The sequence below is a fragment of the Pavona decussata genome, unplaced genomic scaffold (genome assembly GCF_977016875.1).
Source record: "Pavona decussata unplaced genomic scaffold, jaPavDecu1.1 SCAFFOLD_71, whole genome shotgun sequence".
Taxonomy (NCBI): Eukaryota; Metazoa; Cnidaria; class Anthozoa; order Scleractinia; family Agariciidae; genus Pavona; species Pavona decussata.
Window position 1 is genome coordinate 3,210,120 of NW_028145490.1, and position 16,122 is coordinate 3,226,241.

A 16,122-nucleotide genomic window follows, 5' to 3' on the forward strand; every position below is an offset into this window, starting at 1 on the left:
TAATGTTTTCACTGTGGTCTGAAGTTCATTGGAATATCCCCCAGTACGTCACTGATGATGTTATGTTGGATTATGGTGCATCCTGTGTGCTGCTCCTTGAGCTCCCAACGAAGATGTACCTATTACTGTTTCTTCAGGTCTTTCTCTTTTCTCTATCCATATGTCAAGACCACTTGTAGAACAAGAACCCCTTTCACTTCATGATTAATTATTCTCGTGGCTATGCGATTTGCTCTCACTCTTGGCAGACATAAACACGTCTCAGAGGGTTCTAATATGTTAGTGCCGGAGAGTGACAAGTAGGGATTTACTAAAACAGAACAAGGTCCTTTAGAAGCTAAAAATAAAAAAATTGTTAGCGCAGCAACATACCTTGCGAGGTACTTGGTCTGTGCTTGAGCACCTCGTTTTCATAAAATCGATTGATAATAATAACATACGTGCTATGCCGATTGTGTGCCAAGGAACGGTTCCTTGGCACACAATCGGCATAGCACGTATGTTATTATTATCAATATCTAAATCATTACTATCATTATAATGATATTTCATCAACATCATCATCATCATCAGTCTTATTATTGATATTGTTTATTTGTTTGCTTGCTTGTTCTTGCTGTTGTTTCAACTAAGTTTATTTTCCTAGATAAGGAAGGGAAAACGTACTGGAGATGTCATTAAATTGTGCATAGCTTTAGAAACTTTAAGGTTGTCGGACGAACACGCGTCGGCCTTAGGTTTCCGTCAATTAGGGTGCCCACTGATATCTGTGAGGAGGAATGAAGAGGGAGGTATACTTTGTACAATATGAATCGTTTTTTCTTTATTAATTTTTTTTTTTACTATTATTATTTTAGACGGTAGATACTACCACTTAGGCTAACATCTGTCAGATGGTAGAGTTAGATTTAAAGTCCAGCGCAATAATAATAATAATAATAATAATAATAATAATAATAATAATAAAAATATGTATTCATCAAATAAAAATACATATTCGATGTTACGATAAAAATATAAATTACATGCCCGTGAGATTATAGCAGTTGAAATACAAAAAATACGTAGTCAACTAGTTAAAAAATCCAAGCTAACGATATAACAAAAATTCATACTCCTAACTTATATCTAAACCTAGGCACGATACATGACATGTTAACTAAACAATCACTTAAAATAAGGGTTTATTCACTGTCTAGTTAAATTATTGGAAAAAATTACGAAGGAAAATGCTGGAAATTGCAACATTTTCTGTGTTGTATGTGTGTGCGTCGTAGGGGTGGGGGGTAGGGGTGGAAGGATGCCCCCTCCACCAAACAGTGTGCGCCTCTTTGCTCAATTTCTACCCCTCAGTGTGTACACTACGAAATGGTCTAGCTACGTCCCTGATCGTCTTTGCTTATTTCTTTTCTTTTTTTTTTTTCTTTTACATTGGAACACTGAAATTCGTCTTAATTTCTTGAGACGCTACTTGAAAGTCACCCTAACAACAACTATGTCCTTCAAAAACATTCGGGACAAGAGTTGGATTTGTTCGGCTCCTTATGCCAAATCCTCGTGGCTTTGGTACTTCACTTTAACTGAAGTCATATCTATATAGGGGTCAGTCAACAAGATGGGGGGATTAATACGTTACCACTTCAGGGCACGCGGCTACCCTGTCTCTTTACTTCAGACTGGCTGGCTCGAACAAGCCACTTATGCACTTATGCATATGCACTTTGTGATGGTTTAGTTTTATGTTCTCGTTCCAGTAGGAATGCTATTGTCATTAAACTTCTCCCCTTTAAGATATTTTTGTATGTTAATAGCGCTCCTATTCCAACAAGCACCCTCAGAGTGTCCCAAACGTGCGATCAAACTGTGATTTCAATGCACGCGGTAAAACTAAATGAGACTCATAAGACCTTTATGGGCATAGGAAAGCAGTTTTATTCCGAGACTCCTTCCAAACGGACAGAGTATCATACATCCGACTAGACACTTAAGCGCTTACCTACTATACATTTCCCTTGTTACACTTAGATAAGAGATAATTGCTGTCATGTTGAACCCTATATGCGACCAATAATTTTGCTAAACTGATTGCAACAGTTTATTTCATTTACAGTGTCCATTTAAAGTTTGAAATGAGATAACTGGTCCTACTAAGTTAACACCTTCCCTTACGCCCCCCAACTGAAATTAGAGCCGCTGATACTAATTCTTACTTTTTCACGAAGAAAGATAAATGTAAGCTAACTATTTCGCAAGTGAGTAACATTTTGGACCAATAAAATGGTCTTTTTGTAGTTCTACGACATGAAACAAGTCGACTGTCACATGCACTTATTTAAATTATGCGCAAGCTCGTCAAACTGAGCATGACGGAAAGGCTTCTAAAGATAATTGCTGTCATATTTTACATCATTTCCTATGTACATTGTATCAGTCTCTCGCGCTTCTCCCCTCGACCATGAGAGGCGACTGGGGATGAGTCAGTTATTCCAACCAAAATGGAGTCTTATACGCAGACGCTCTTTGGGATCGTCACGCCAAAAAAATGGCCTTGACCTTTTCCCTTTCATTGTTACTAAGTATCGTCTGTGTCTCTGCCACACAAGTTATTTCCAGTAATTTGCATCCTCTGCACGTACAGGCGGCATCTTTTTCTGAAACGATCGACCATTCTTAACACGCAGCAATCTTATTCCAAGAGTCTACAAAGGATAAAGCTACCGCGACATTCGAGAACGAGATTGAAGAAACAGTGGTGTTGCGCATACTCAGTTTCCCTGCTAGCCCCCGACGAATCTTCTGTCACGCATGCGCTTGTGTTGCCTGGCAACGAGTGACATTTTAGCCGCATGTAACACGAGTTTCGCAAACCGGTTTGCGCGCAAAACAGCAGCCGCGAAAGGGAGATGTGTGAAATTACTGTTAGCTTTATGTGGAAATGCTAAGGACTCAACGGCATCCGGTTTTGAAAACCGGTTTTTTTTTTCAATCAAAAATCTGGTCGGCGGCTACATAAGAGAACGCGTCGGGGGCTGGAAGAGGTCTTTCTCCTTCTCGCCGTCAGAGACCTCTGCTAGCAGGGAAAGAGTCAGTTGGTTAAAGGTGGCTGGCTGAGATTGCTGGAGCGGACGACTTCGGACCGTCTGAGTAGCAGACTGGATTATCACGTGCAAATGAAAGATCACGTGAAAATAGGATCTTCTGGAACCAAACTCTGTTCTCTTGGATGGTTCACCACGTGCTCATGCTCTATTGCTGGTTTGGTCTCTGAGTGTGGGATCTGGAAAAAATAAATGCAAAGGTGAGCAGAAAATTTCGACAAAGAAGAGCCTTACATAACACCATTTAATGTCTCAATAAGACAGGAATGCACGAGTAAAAGGCAGGCAAGGAGGAAAAGGAAATAACTGAATAACAGGAAAAGACTAGATGAGGTCGAGTGGGGACGATAGAACCCTTGGATCTTTTTAATGGTATCCAACACTATGCCGGGTGTTTACTTGTGTTCTCACGTGTAGATCTGTGCACGTCCTTTAAAAAAAGTCCAAACTCTCGCCTTCTTAACTCCTAAAGCCTTAATTTACATGCAAACGGAATGAACGTACTGATTTTAATACTTGAGCTAAAAATATTCTCTGCGGGTTAGCTGAATTGACAAATATTTCTCCTTTCCCAAACACACTTAATTCTTTTCGCAAAAACCAAAAACTAGTACCAAATTCATTTTATTGAAATGATTGAGATTCAGTTAGAAACATTTATTATTTCCGCCTGGCTTGCACTCAATCAGTGAATGTAACGTAAGCCAGGAAAGAAAGATGGCTAAGCATACATTAAGCATACATAATTTTACACTGAGAAAATCAAAACATCACAGAAACGAAAGGTATCACATACCGTGGCCAGTTTGAGGTTTAACTCTTCTGTTTCCATCAGGGTTTCACCTGTAAGGCTTCCGCTTAACAACTTTGCCACAATTTTCATTGCAGATGCGTCACAAGATGGCAGTGTGTAGCTCACTTTCTCTGGCCATCTCATTTGGTCGATCTTTTGTCTCTGAATCTGCGCATGGGGAAACTATGCACGTTAGTAGGGTTCTTTGCAAGACCTAAGTTTTACTTTATTCCTGATCTTCAGTAACATGATCTAACAATTTCAGCGAAAACAAACTGACTCTTGTAAGAGGAAGGAATTAATTTATAATCTGGATAATTAATGTTAAAAAATGCCACGATGGGAGGCCAACTGATTCAGCTCTCAATCAGCGTATTTTGCCCGCTTGTGTAAAGAGTCAGCTTGGCAGACGCGATTAGCACCAGACTTTGTTAAAATGACTGATTCTGCCTATAGCGTTTGAATACACCAGTTACCGAAGAAGCACCTCCAGGGAATGTCAAATGACGCTTCTTGGACTGAATAAAGTTGTTCTAATCCATTTGGTGACTAAAGAACATTTCTCTTTCTCTCTCTTTTTGCTTATAGACAGCCTTCTCAGTCCCTACGTTTCATTTTGATCGAATGTCCGTTTGCATGTAATAGTTTGCGCTGACCAATACAACAACAACAATTTATTTACAGATTTAGATTATATAAAGGGCTTGTCCCGCAAATAGCCACAAAGCTAGTCGAGGCGGGACAAGACAAAAAAATTACAGTTAATTACAAACATGCTAGAAAACGGAAAACTTAACTTTACATAATAACGCAGATTTAGAAAAGGCTATACATCAAAATTAAAGTAAATTATATGTATTTTTTTATTATCATTAATATTACAATAGAAAAGAGATGAAAAGGGAAAAGGAGAATCAGATTATACTGACCAATTTAATAAATGAGTGGCTATTTACTCCCGTAAGATCCAATAAAGATAACTTTATTATGTAAAAAAGTGATATTGTTTATTGAAATTAATATATATCCTAAAAAAATTAATACCATTCTCACGGCATCAAAATCTCCTATTTGCAGCTTGGCAATGAGATTGTTATCTTCTTCTGTCCTTCTCCAGCAAAATTTATCTGCAAGAACTTTAACCAATCCCAGTTTTTCTTTTTCTTCCTAAAACCAAGGAAAATGTCAAAGTTAGTCGCTCAGTTCTCAGTAATAGCATGTGATTCTGCCAGCTAGTCCCAGATCGTCAGGACAGGGCAAAGATATCACGGACGCCACTTATGTCCAGAAATGCACCTTACCCTGAAATTGGGAACTTCATATGACTTCATGTTTGACAGAATTATTTGTGTTTTATTAAGAATTAAGGTTAGGTAACACCTTGTGATGTCTATCGTACTAAGACGCCAGACCCGATTTCGCCCCTTCCCCAAATATTTGCCTCTAGGTCTCCATGAGTGGTTGAATCCAGTTCTTGGAAACGTATTTTGTTAAGAGTCAGAGTTGTTCTCGGCTTCCACTGGACCTTTCCCCTTAGTTAACATGTTTTTGATGTGGGGTAACGGCACATGTCTTAGTGATCCTATTACAGCGGTATGCTGGCTGGAACTTTGTTTTCTGGTAGAGTGAGAACGTTGTGGCAATGGAAACATGACGGGGGTAAAAGGGGGGGAGGGGTGGTGGGGGCAGGAGAAGACAGTCTCTAACCTTCCAAGGTCTTCGCTGTTACGTTTTGTGGCTACTCAACCCATCCCGTAAGAAGTTTGCTAATCACAGAAACAAATTGTTATAAGTGGTGGTGTGGATCACAAATTTGAGTAGGGAAGGAAAAAAATGGGGGAATTGTAAAAATTTGGGTGGAGGGTGAGGCGGCAAAATACAACTGATTTATGCTTCCTTAATACGTTTATATGCTTCCCTCATAAAAAGTACAATTCCACTTGCCCACTCTATATTTTTCAATGATAAATACCTGTAGGAACGCTGATCTGTTATTTTGTTCTGCTCTTGTTACAAACAAGAACACCTGTTTCCTGGATTCTCTGCGTCCATGGCGTTCTGGCTGCACACAGCTGTATATGTCAAGGATATACTTCTCATCCTCACAGCACAAATCTGCCCAGGCTCGTTGTTTTCCCACTGGGATGTTGTCCGACATGATTCTGAAGGAAATTGGACCAAAGAACACATTAGCAGGTTAGCTGTTATAAGTCAATACTGACATTTGAAAGGACTTTATTTAAGGGTTAAATGACATTGAAGTTGGTTTGACTACATACCTTCACTGAAAATCTTTTTTTTTTTTTTACGAGACGTTTTCTAGGCTACTGCTTCTTCCTTAATTTTTCCACTGGGGAGGAGAAGGAGGAGGTAGAAGAGGCTGTAGCCTGGAAACTTTTGGTTGGTAAAAAAAAAAAAATTCCATTGCAGGTACTTAGTCAAAATAATATTGATATTTTTAACCCTTTACTTAAACATTTGTGCCACACGGTCAAGTCTTGATTAAAGATTACATCACACACGAGTTTGCTTCCTTCAGTTGACAAGCCGTGTCTCACAATTCTAAAAGAACACACTGTGTTCTTTCAGAGTTTAAAGTCATTTTATCCGGGGAGGTGAAAAGGCTGTAGTATCAGTTCTTTGTTAATATTTATTGTATTTTAGAGCTAGTGTTTTTTAACCTTGGTCCAAGATACTCAGCATTGAGTGTGCACGCTACGTGATAAATATTAATGAGTAAAAATCTTCTCCCTCAACAATGACTTGTTCTTATGCCAGAGGATCCACCTGCACTAAGTCAGTTTTACTGGAGACTATACGGGAAATTGTTCAACCAAATTAGCTTAAACTGCAAATAAGAAGCGAACCTACTGTAACTACATATGTATGAGTTCCAGTAAGGTATCCAGAAGCGAAGTTAGCTGCTTCTTACAATTACAATAAAGATGATATTGTAAAATATTTTCCATCGAAGAATCTCACGCTCAGATACACCTCGCCAACATCAATCAAACCCTTGAATTGATGCATGTGAACAATGATCAACAATCCAGACCACAACACACTACTCTTTATTTTTAAACAGTAATGTGGGTACTTTAGCCTCTCCTACCAGCAGTTTCATGGTATGGAGCAGGAGACAAGGCCAAAGCCAAGCGACTGCCCAACAACACGATCAGGCAACTAAACTGAGACAAGGTTTTTGACTCAGCCAGTATGATCGTCCCATGTAAAACTGTAAAAAAGAAGAACCCTAGTTTAATGAGTCACTATATGCATGGTCTCACCGTCAAATGCGTGGACAGTGCTCTTTTCTGAGCACTCTAGCTGGAAATTGCACATGTGAATGTTTTGCAATTAAACATGGCGGCTTCAGAGGACGATCATTACGTAGTGCCCAGGAACAGCTTGCATTGGCTGGCGCAGGCAATGGCGGCCAGTGGCGATTATTTAAATATAAACATTGTCGCGGTGAAAATTAGATAAACCTTTACTCTAAACATAATAATTTTGTTCCGTTGAATTTCATAACAATGCATAGTAAAGACTTTGCTGTTATGAAGAAGAACTATATGGGATAAAGATATTGAATATCAGAGGAATTATGTGATGATTTCAGTCGATGTCACAATTTATTAATGTCTGACAAAAGAAAGGATTATACCTCTTACTAAATATAAGACTCATCCTTTGCTCGGTTCTAAGTTTGAAAGAGAGCTTCTCTCAGGCTTTTATCAAAGGAGATTGTGCTTTCAAATCAAGCATCATCTCCTTGTTTGTCAGCTATTTTCTCAGGATGACTTCAGGGATCTTGAAAGTGATTTTTAAAGAGGAAAGGGCAGACTTTTCAACGTCTTTGGATTAAAATTACGATATAAAATTTTATAAACACTATTTACAGAAAATTCAGAGTAAAAAAACCTTGCTGTTAGGTCGCGTGTCTCAACAAACTTTAGCGACTAAACATTGTCGAGGCGACGTTTTATTTTGGACAAATCCTATATATTAGGTACGACACACAATACAACTGGTGTTTCATTCAATACAGAGATGAACTTATTTGTGAACATCTGTTCCGTTTGATCAACAAAGTGGATGTTAAATATCCGTTACCTTAAATGAGGCAAGCGAGAGAGTGCCTTAATACTTACCGGAGCAAATGTGAATTCTAGAAGCACTTTGAGAGCAGTTCAATTCTGCCTTCTGTGGTTATAAAACCTATGTTGATCTTCTGTTGTAATCGGGTCTTTGTTGATCTTCTTGTGGGAATTCAAGATTTGCAACAACGGTATTATTTTGCGGGTAATTTAGCTAAATTTCTGTTCCCTTAAGTCTTCGTCCTTAATTTCAATTATATATCGGCGAAATAAACTATCCGAATTATCGACGTGAAGACACAACTTTGTGCTATCACCCGGGAAACAAGCCGCGATATTCACTTCGACCTCCTATCAATTTCATTCACACATCATATCCAGGTGTCTCTTTTATCAATGGGAGGAGGACGTTTTGCAAAACATCAGCTGATCGTGATTTTAAAAGGTCTCGTGACTTCGATCAACGAGACGAAGAGCTTTATATCTGAACGAAACCGAAACTCTCTCAGTCACTCTGATTAGGGGATTCCCCGCTGATTTGCATAACATTACCTTTAAAATAGCTGCTCTTGTGTAATCGAAGGGAAAAACCCCCTTTGAAAGGAGGCGATTAAAAGATTTGGGTGATAATGCCTCATGAATGACATTTCAATCGCGTGTTATGATGATAACGTTTTAATGGCAAACTCACGCGACACCCTTTTCAGTTTGTTGCCTTAAACAAGGCTGATAATTAAGTAACTGGAATATCGAGAAATATAAGATACTGATCGATATCATCCTAGGCCTCTGGGAAAATGAACTTTTCTTCTCTACAATGACATTAACAAGCTACTTACAGTATTACACATGACATACCGAATATTAAATTAAGCAGGCCCAGTTACTAGAGAAACGAAAAAGCGAAGGCCGGAGTACTTACGCCTTTAAAGCTACTTGAAATTCCAGTTGTTCTTGACAACAGCTTCACACGTGCTAAAAATCTATCTTGTTTACTCCAGGTTAACCTCACCGGGCGCCCGGGCAATCTGTGCTATTTGGACGCCTTCTGGATGTGAACGGCGTGTACTGAGATTTTTAACGAATAAATGAAACCTTTAGAACTGTCTATAGTCTTCTTTCCGGCCTACTCGACCGGCCCGAACCGAAGCAAACTTATAACATACGTGAAAGCACCACGACTCTATTTTTATCAAGCCATATTAAGACCGAATGTTTTCCTTTATAAATTATATTATATATACTGAAGGTCGCTGAAGGGCAACCTTTTGTTCTTGGCGAGTTTCTCTTGGATTTCTATTGGGTTTTAAAAATATATATAAAAAAAAAGCGCTGTATTCGTGATTGCGACAGATCTCGTGACATGGTTAATCGGGAAAAAGCCCCTGTACATGAATGAATTCGGAAGTGTATTTGTTTCGCTTCTCATGAATCAGGGAATTACCCCATGGGGTACTTATCAGTCTGGTCATCTGAATATTTGCTGTCGAAAGCACTTTCGGTTTCGGTGGGAGACACAACAACAGGACTGATAGAAACTGAAATAGTTTTTTCTGGAGATCATAAAAGTTATATTGCTGTTTCTGGGTGCGACTGTAGTTGTTTCGGAAGCTTTGTTTTTAAATTATTCATTTGAATTCAGAAAACAGTTTTCTTTCAATATGACCGAGTCACCTTCAACGTGCTCTCGTTCAAATAAACAAAGCTTCTGAATGGCGGTTATTTGTGTAAAAAAATAAATTTTGCAACACGCCTGAGGGAATGATTATGGTTCAAGGTGAATGTCAGTAAAACAATAGGCTTCTCACGCTAGAATGTGCAACGTTGCAGAATCCTGAGTAGGGAAAAATTCCTTCAATAGTCGGTTCCTTTGTACGGGTCAAAAAATTAAAAATAACAAAAATTCCCTCCAAGTATGGTTTCCGTTTGTTTGTGTACATGCATTAGTATCCCAGGGTGACAGCGAAAGAGAAACCGATTTGACAGGGTGATGTCATGTGTAGAGGCCATGTGTCAACTTTAAAAAAGAAATTTTAAGAAGTTTGCTCCACATAGCCTACTGACACAGCTACAGAACGATTGCCGCACTGCACCGAGTGTAGTCACTCTACAGAGTTAAAAACCCACCACACCATTTCTAATGGGTAAGTGCTGAAGTTGAAAGAAATGCAAATTACTTGGTTTAGCCCATACAACAATTTTTTTTTACTCTGCATTGCAGGAAAAAAGCAAAGCTGGAGCATATTTCAATGCAATTATTATTATAATTTTTTTTTGCGCTTTAGCTAGTATCCGAGGATACCTTAGTTATGCAATGTCAGCAGAGAGGTCTTTGGAAGTGCAATCAAATCATTTAGTTTGGAGTCTGTTTTTAGCTAACTCAGCATTTTTAGCTAGAAAGTAACGTAAGCATTTCACGTCGACTCACACTCAACGTCTCCGTTACAGAGTTGGCAATATAACGATTTTGAGTTTGTAGTGTATAGTTTCTACCGTTTTGTCGTTTTTGTTGTTTGTTTGTTTGTTTCACTTTTTATCACCTTTCCTGCCAATAATTCTTTCATATATTTTATTTTTTTCTCTTATTTTGTTTGTAATCAGTTTAGAATGCGATATCGGCTATTCTTCTCGCTAAATTTGTCACTAGAAAATATAACTTTATTTGATTTGTGCTACTTCGCGATTACTTCATTGAATTTGGTCATTTCGCGTTCTTGCTTTACAGAGCATGGTAAAGAAATGCACCAAAATTTATATGTACCTGCAGAATGATTATTGTTGCTCATTAAACCTACTGTTTTGCAGCGTTATCATTGCCGTCGCCGTCCTAGTCTTCGTCGTTGTTTAAACGCCGTGATTGGCGGACTTCGATCCACTTGTCGGTTTCTGTGCTTTTGTGGTCAGTCCGTTTACCTACAATGACACAGCACTTTCCTTAGAGCTTTCAAAAAAGTATTTAATGTAAAATAAATCAATATGTTTTCTTTAATTTTCTTTTAGGAAAAGAACTCGAAGTCAATGACTCCAGATGCGATGTGTCAGGTCAGCGGCTGTTACAAAATCTTTCACGGTGATTCTCCTTCTCCACCTACGCTGATTGAACACTGCTGTCTGATGACAAGTGGTAACCAATGGAATATCGATGTCAAATGTCGACCGCAAAAACTGAGTCACGTTAAAGGAGCATCTCGCCAGACAGACAGTTGGAGAAGCTTGAAGGAGGCGTACCCTGATGCCAAAATTCAACACAAACACAACGACATTGAAGTGACCCTGCCAAGCCTGCAAGAAGACATTGAAATCGCAGCTTTTGGAAGACCAGAGAAAGATGACCAGAAACGAATGCAAATGGCGATCTTTGGAGGACAGCCATCACAAGGACGAAACTGGAAGATTTGGGTCTATCTTGTAGATGATACAACAACCGCTTATAAGGTACTTTATAGATAAGCCTGTTATACTTGGTCCCTCTATAACAGATAAGACAAAACTCCTGGTCATTATTATGCTCGTCTCCGACTTTTCTGAAGCTTCATTGTAACTCAGTCGGTATAGAGTTCTGTTAACATAGTAAGGCTTAATTCCACTTCAAATAAAAGAAAAAGCATGCATAAAGAATTTTAAGATACGAAGTTTTACATTAACAGAGGGGGGTGAATAGGTCTACGGATCGGCGGATTTGGTAAATATTTTAGCCCGGATTCTGGATTCAGAGGAAAATTGAAAGGATCTGCGGATCCTATGATCACAGCGGATCGCGGTTTTATCCAGTTTTGGGGCCCGGATTTTGGATTTTGGTTGTTAGGAAGTTCAAGTTTGCTCTTTTTTCTCGTATCTGCAAGATTTTGTTTCGATACAGACGTTGGTTACATAAATATTTCGTTGATAGTCATCCTCAACGCTAAAACACAATATCACGCAAGGCAACTCCAACAACTGAAGTTGCTTTGTATCTCGCGTATCATCCAACGCGGCAAGCAATTTGCGGATTCGGATTTAGTTGATTTTTTTAGCAGATCGACGGATTCAGCCATTGATTTTAGCGGATCGGCGGATTTATATACCCCTATTCACCCCCCTCTTAACAGCATCCGCGCGTAAAACAAAAGTCAAAAAAAGGCATTTGCTCTAGGACAGTATTATCCGATCCCTATTTTGTCAAAAAGTAGAACGCTACTTACCTCTTTAAATTAAACTTAAAGAGAGTAAAAACATAGCTACCATCATAATAAAAATCCTTCCACTCTGTTAAGCAAGCCAATCCTTTGGTTTCGATTTTATCATTATTAAGATTTCTTAAATATTACTACTAACTCACAAGATATTTTTCTTTAGAATAAAATGATAAAATATTTAGTGCGACTATGATAACTGCATTGAAGGGATTAAATGGAATGTTATAGAACACAACTACGCACACATTACAACTTTTTGTTTTATTTATCAAACAGCAGGTTTGCCAGAAAGAAGAAGAAAGAGGTAACAAGTTACTGCAACCACTGGCTGGAATGTTTGTGGCCAACAGCAATGAAGATATCAGAATTGAATTGAGCGCGTTAGAATCCGGATGGAAGATCAAAGGAAGCACAGTGAAGGTAACAAAAGAAATATTAGAGATGGTATCCTCAGAAAAGAAAAAAGTCCAAAGCTATAATAATAAGGCTCGACTTTAGAAGTAACCTCTTGACTGTGTAATACCTTAAAAAGGAATTAATGTTCAAGAATCAGTGTATCTTTAGCTGTTAACAGCTGAATCACATAACATAAGCAATTTATTACTGGAAAATGTAACCAATGATCGCCCTGGAAGTAAGTTTATTTGTATAAAATTAATGTACCATTTTGTCAACTGCTAATTTCTTTCAGACTATCAAATCAGAAGATGCGTGGAATTCGCCAGAAAACTCCACAGACTTTCCAAAATGCCATTTTGAAATCAGTCACGTGGACAAAAGGAAGCAGTCATTCTTCTGTGTAATAACAGTGTCACATGGAAAGGATTCTGCGAGAGCGGAAGTTGTGGAATATTTTGAACGAGTGAGCAGATGATCTTCATGTTAATACATAAAAAAAGAAAAAAAAGAGGTCGCAAACGAATCCTCCATTTGTTGTTTCAAATTTTATTGCAAATTTTCAACGATAAAAGTAAATTATTTGAGCTATTTTTTCCATATTTCATTGACATCCAAAGACCAGCCAATTTACAACAAGGGGCCATAACACCTGATGATTTAATCCCAGATAACAGTCAGTGACAAGAAAGGATTCTCTTGTCAGAGATTGGAAAATACCCTCACAAGGTCAATTTTACCAAAACATTGACAGGTGGATAAGATATGAGCCATCACGTTCTGTGCACTGCCTGGTACGAACAACAAAAACGTTAGTGGTCTCCAAATTGCTTAAATTGCCACATCATAACGACAAAACTGACCATAAATTACTGAAAACTAAACTATTTATAACTACAAGATAACAAATTAAAGGCTACCATCAGATATGAGTAACTGAATACCAAGTAAAATGTTTTAGAATGCACATTAAAAACCCCATTTTTATTTGTTTTGATTTTTAGGAGAGGAGTCAAAAACTCACCCAACCTTCAAAGAATATACCAAAAGTGAGCAACCTAAGCCAGCTGCACTGTTCCAAAGGTAATAGAACCACTAAACTTTTGCTGGCATGTCTTAAGGTTAATCTAAATCAACCGGTGTGGTGACGGACTATATAATTTTCAAGTCAGCTTTTCTTTTTAAGTTTGATAGTTATAATTTGTTCATTATTTGACTTTGGGATACTCAAAAATTACTATAAAAAACCACTATTTTCTTGAAAATGACGATTTCGAAAATAAAAGATTGCCGTCTGATAAAGAAGCTTAGCGTTGTCGAAACAGCCTGATTACTAACTAATGTTTTTCCTTTTTATTTTTTTATGATAGAGACGAGCGGATGGTTGCCAACGCTATTATTTTTGTTTTATTTCCTTCTTCCTCCAAACTGCCAAACTTCTTTCCAAAAAGGTACATAAGCTTTTGAATATTCAATATTCGATTCATCCCCCCCCCCCCCCCCCCCCTCTCACTTTAAGGGAGTGCAAAACATCGGTCGATAACACTTGCTAAATTACTTTTAAAATCTCGTCAAGTGTCTATTTTTATATAGATTTTCCCTGGAATAACATGAATTATGTTTCCCTTCCCAGTACTATAATTTTCCTAGCCTAGTTAGTATATTGAGATCCCGGTGCCAAGTCCAAGCCAGTAGCCCAAGAACTTGTTCTCTGATCGGCAAATGGCACTGAGGCCAGATTGTTTGGTATGCTCATGTATTGCAATTGAAGCCGGTTAAATGAAGTCGGTACCATAAATGCGAAAAAAGTGACTGAAAAATCTAAGAAAACATGACACGACACAACGCGCAGTTGCAACACACTCAGAGATGATATAGAGATCTTCAATTGATTATCTCTTGTCAAAAGTAGTTTTGCGTTTGCTCTGGTTTTACTTTGTTTCCCCTCGTCATTTCCGTTGTTAATAAAAACTCCCACCACTTTTCCAGCTAAAACGGTCGTTTACACACAAACAGTCTATCTTCTTGGAGTTGAGATTGATTCGTAAGAGTAATAAATCTGTTGAAAATTACTCTTTTCACAAATACATAATATAACAGACTGATAACAAATTTATTTCCATTTTGTATAGGTACAATCAACAAGTATGATGACCAGCATTTTATGACAAGAAAGGCTGTACCAACAGAAACCCTCAAGAAACTTATGTTCGCTGTATTTCAAAATCACCGTTTAAAAGAAACGAACTAGCAAAACCGCCGTGTACAAGAAACTTCATACTAGCCGTTTTAAGATGTTGACAAAGAGCACAGATTGAAGAAGTTTTTCATCGCCAGTTTTTCATTTGTTTGTCCTTTATTGGAGGCTAATTTCGTTAAGACATTGTCACAGTTGTAGTGGATCCACAAGCCTGTCGGCAAGGTTCACAATGTTATGACGTAATTTTCCATTTTTGTTCGATAATCATATGAAACCTGAAGTCGCGATCGATTTGCTATTTAGAACGAAGATACATTTCCTTTAAGAGAAAAAAAAACGAAATAATAAAAACGAGAAAGGGTTACTTTCTTTCAGATAATAACGTTGTTTGTTCTCTTCAATATCTTGTTAGTGATTGGGATGTGGGAATCAGTAGAAGCACATTTATAGTAGCTAAGTCGCTGTAACACTGAGCCCATTACAATTATAATCCAACTCATTCATTAAAAGTTTTTTTTCTCACCGACTTACATTAAAACAAAATCCGTTCGAGGACCTTGTCGAAATGGTAAAAACTTGAGCCTTTAACGGAAGGACAACCCCGAGACCACACTCAAAGTCAAAAATGGTTGTATATCAGGTTGTATATATATGCCTTACTTTCACTCTCACTTTTTTTTAGTTTTCATAACGGGAAGGTTAGGTATCATGCTTACGGCAAAAGCGTGCTCCGAAACGTCCACGTGGCCATTTTGCACTTTTCTAATCCAAAAAAGGCCATTTTCACTTTCGTCATTACAGCCATCAGCTTTCAATCTTTGACTGCCCCAGTTAACAACCTTCATATAAAGGGGAAGTAACACGCAAATTTGTCAGTTGTCATTTGAAAACCTTTAAATGTTTGTCTGTCGGCAGAAACGACGAAATAATTGTCAAGTTTGTTTTAAATTATCACCCCAGTGCAATCAAACTGTCGATTAGTGCCTCTGGCCGGAATGGATTGAAACTTGAAAAATGTTAGGCTAGTGTTTTTCAAGTTCTCCCATTTTAGTTTCACCTCTTCGACTCCATCAAGATCCGAAGTTAATAGCGTGACCACAAGCTCCCTTGGGAGGCCTCACTTTGTTCCGTCGATCTTATTGTCTAATTCAATGTCCTTGGCGCCTAAAATTGATGAAATCGCTCACACTTTAAACACCGTGGATGCTGATATCGCCCTTTTTACCGAAACCTCAGTGGCTGAGTAATACTCCGATTAACATCAAAGGCTACCAGCTTTTCAGACGCGACCGTGTCGGCTGGCAACATGGAGGTGTATGTATGTACGTTAAAAATTCGACCCAGCCGTGCAAAGTCCTACCTG

The 16,122-nt window shown here is 38.3% G+C and overlaps 2 protein-coding genes across 5 annotated transcripts; one reads left to right on the top strand and one right to left on the bottom strand.

The window, feature by feature from the left end:
• Nucleotides 1-1,896: 1,896 nt before the first annotated feature.
• On the bottom strand, nucleotides 1,897-9,279 carry LOC146477361 (uncharacterized). 3 transcript variants are annotated; one of them, XM_085113821.1, is made up of 5 exons: nucleotides 8,911-9,279; nucleotides 5,864-6,053; nucleotides 4,936-5,058; nucleotides 3,895-4,059; nucleotides 1,897-3,277 (listed from the first exon to the last, which is right to left on the bottom strand). In XM_085113821.1, the coding sequence occupies exons 2-5, from the start codon at nucleotides 6,047-6,049 to the stop codon at nucleotides 3,179-3,181; spliced, it is 573 nt and encodes a 190-aa protein (XP_084969947.1). In that variant the 5' UTR covers nucleotides 6,050-6,053; nucleotides 8,911-9,279; the 3' UTR covers nucleotides 1,897-3,178. The 3 variants fall into 3 exon arrangements, with proteins under 3 accessions (XP_084969947.1, XP_084969948.1, XP_084969949.1); XM_085113822.1 differs by lacking the exon at nucleotides 8,911-9,279 and adding an exon at nucleotides 8,043-8,868; XM_085113823.1 differs by lacking the exon at nucleotides 8,911-9,279 and adding an exon at nucleotides 7,179-7,515.
• A 710-nt stretch (nucleotides 9,280-9,989) lies between these two features.
• On the top strand, nucleotides 9,990-15,141 carry LOC146477362 (uncharacterized). 2 transcript variants are annotated; one of them, XM_085113819.1, is made up of 7 exons: nucleotides 9,990-10,132; nucleotides 10,989-11,423; nucleotides 12,440-12,583; nucleotides 12,855-13,025; nucleotides 13,564-13,642; nucleotides 13,930-14,010; nucleotides 14,692-15,141. In XM_085113819.1, the coding sequence occupies exons 2-7, from the start codon at nucleotides 11,007-11,009 to the stop codon at nucleotides 14,808-14,810; spliced, it is 1,011 nt and encodes a 336-aa protein (XP_084969945.1). In that variant the 5' UTR covers nucleotides 9,990-10,132; nucleotides 10,989-11,006; the 3' UTR covers nucleotides 14,811-15,141. The 2 variants fall into 2 exon arrangements, with proteins under 2 accessions (XP_084969945.1, XP_084969946.1); XM_085113820.1 differs by having other exon boundaries at nucleotides 12,443-12,583.
• The last annotated feature ends 981 nt before the right edge of the window (nucleotides 15,142-16,122 follow it).

Excerpts from the sequence above, each read along its gene's own strand:
- LOC146477361 (XM_085113821.1), bottom strand. The coding sequence starts at position 6,049 with ATGTCGGACAACATCCCAGTGGGAAAACAACGAGCCTGGGCAGATTTG. Across the intron at positions 5,059-5,863 it reads ACAGATCAGCGTTCCTACAG|GAAGAAAAAGAAAAACTGGG; the intron begins GTATTTATCATT and ends CCTTGGTTTTAG. Across the intron at positions 4,060-4,935 it reads ATTTTGATGCCGTGAGAATG|ATTCAGAGACAAAAGATCGA; the intron begins GTATTAATTTTT and ends CCCCATGCGCAG.
- LOC146477362 (XM_085113819.1), top strand. The coding sequence starts at position 11,007 with ATGACTCCAGATGCGATGTGTCAGGTCAGCGGCTGTTACAAAATCTTT. Across the intron at positions 13,026-13,563 it reads TTGTGGAATATTTTGAACGA|GAGAGGAGTCAAAAACTCAC; the intron begins GTGAGCAGATGA and ends TTTGATTTTTAG. Across the intron at positions 14,011-14,691 it reads CCAAACTTCTTTCCAAAAAG|GTACAATCAACAAGTATGAT; the intron begins GTACATAAGCTT and ends CATTTTGTATAG.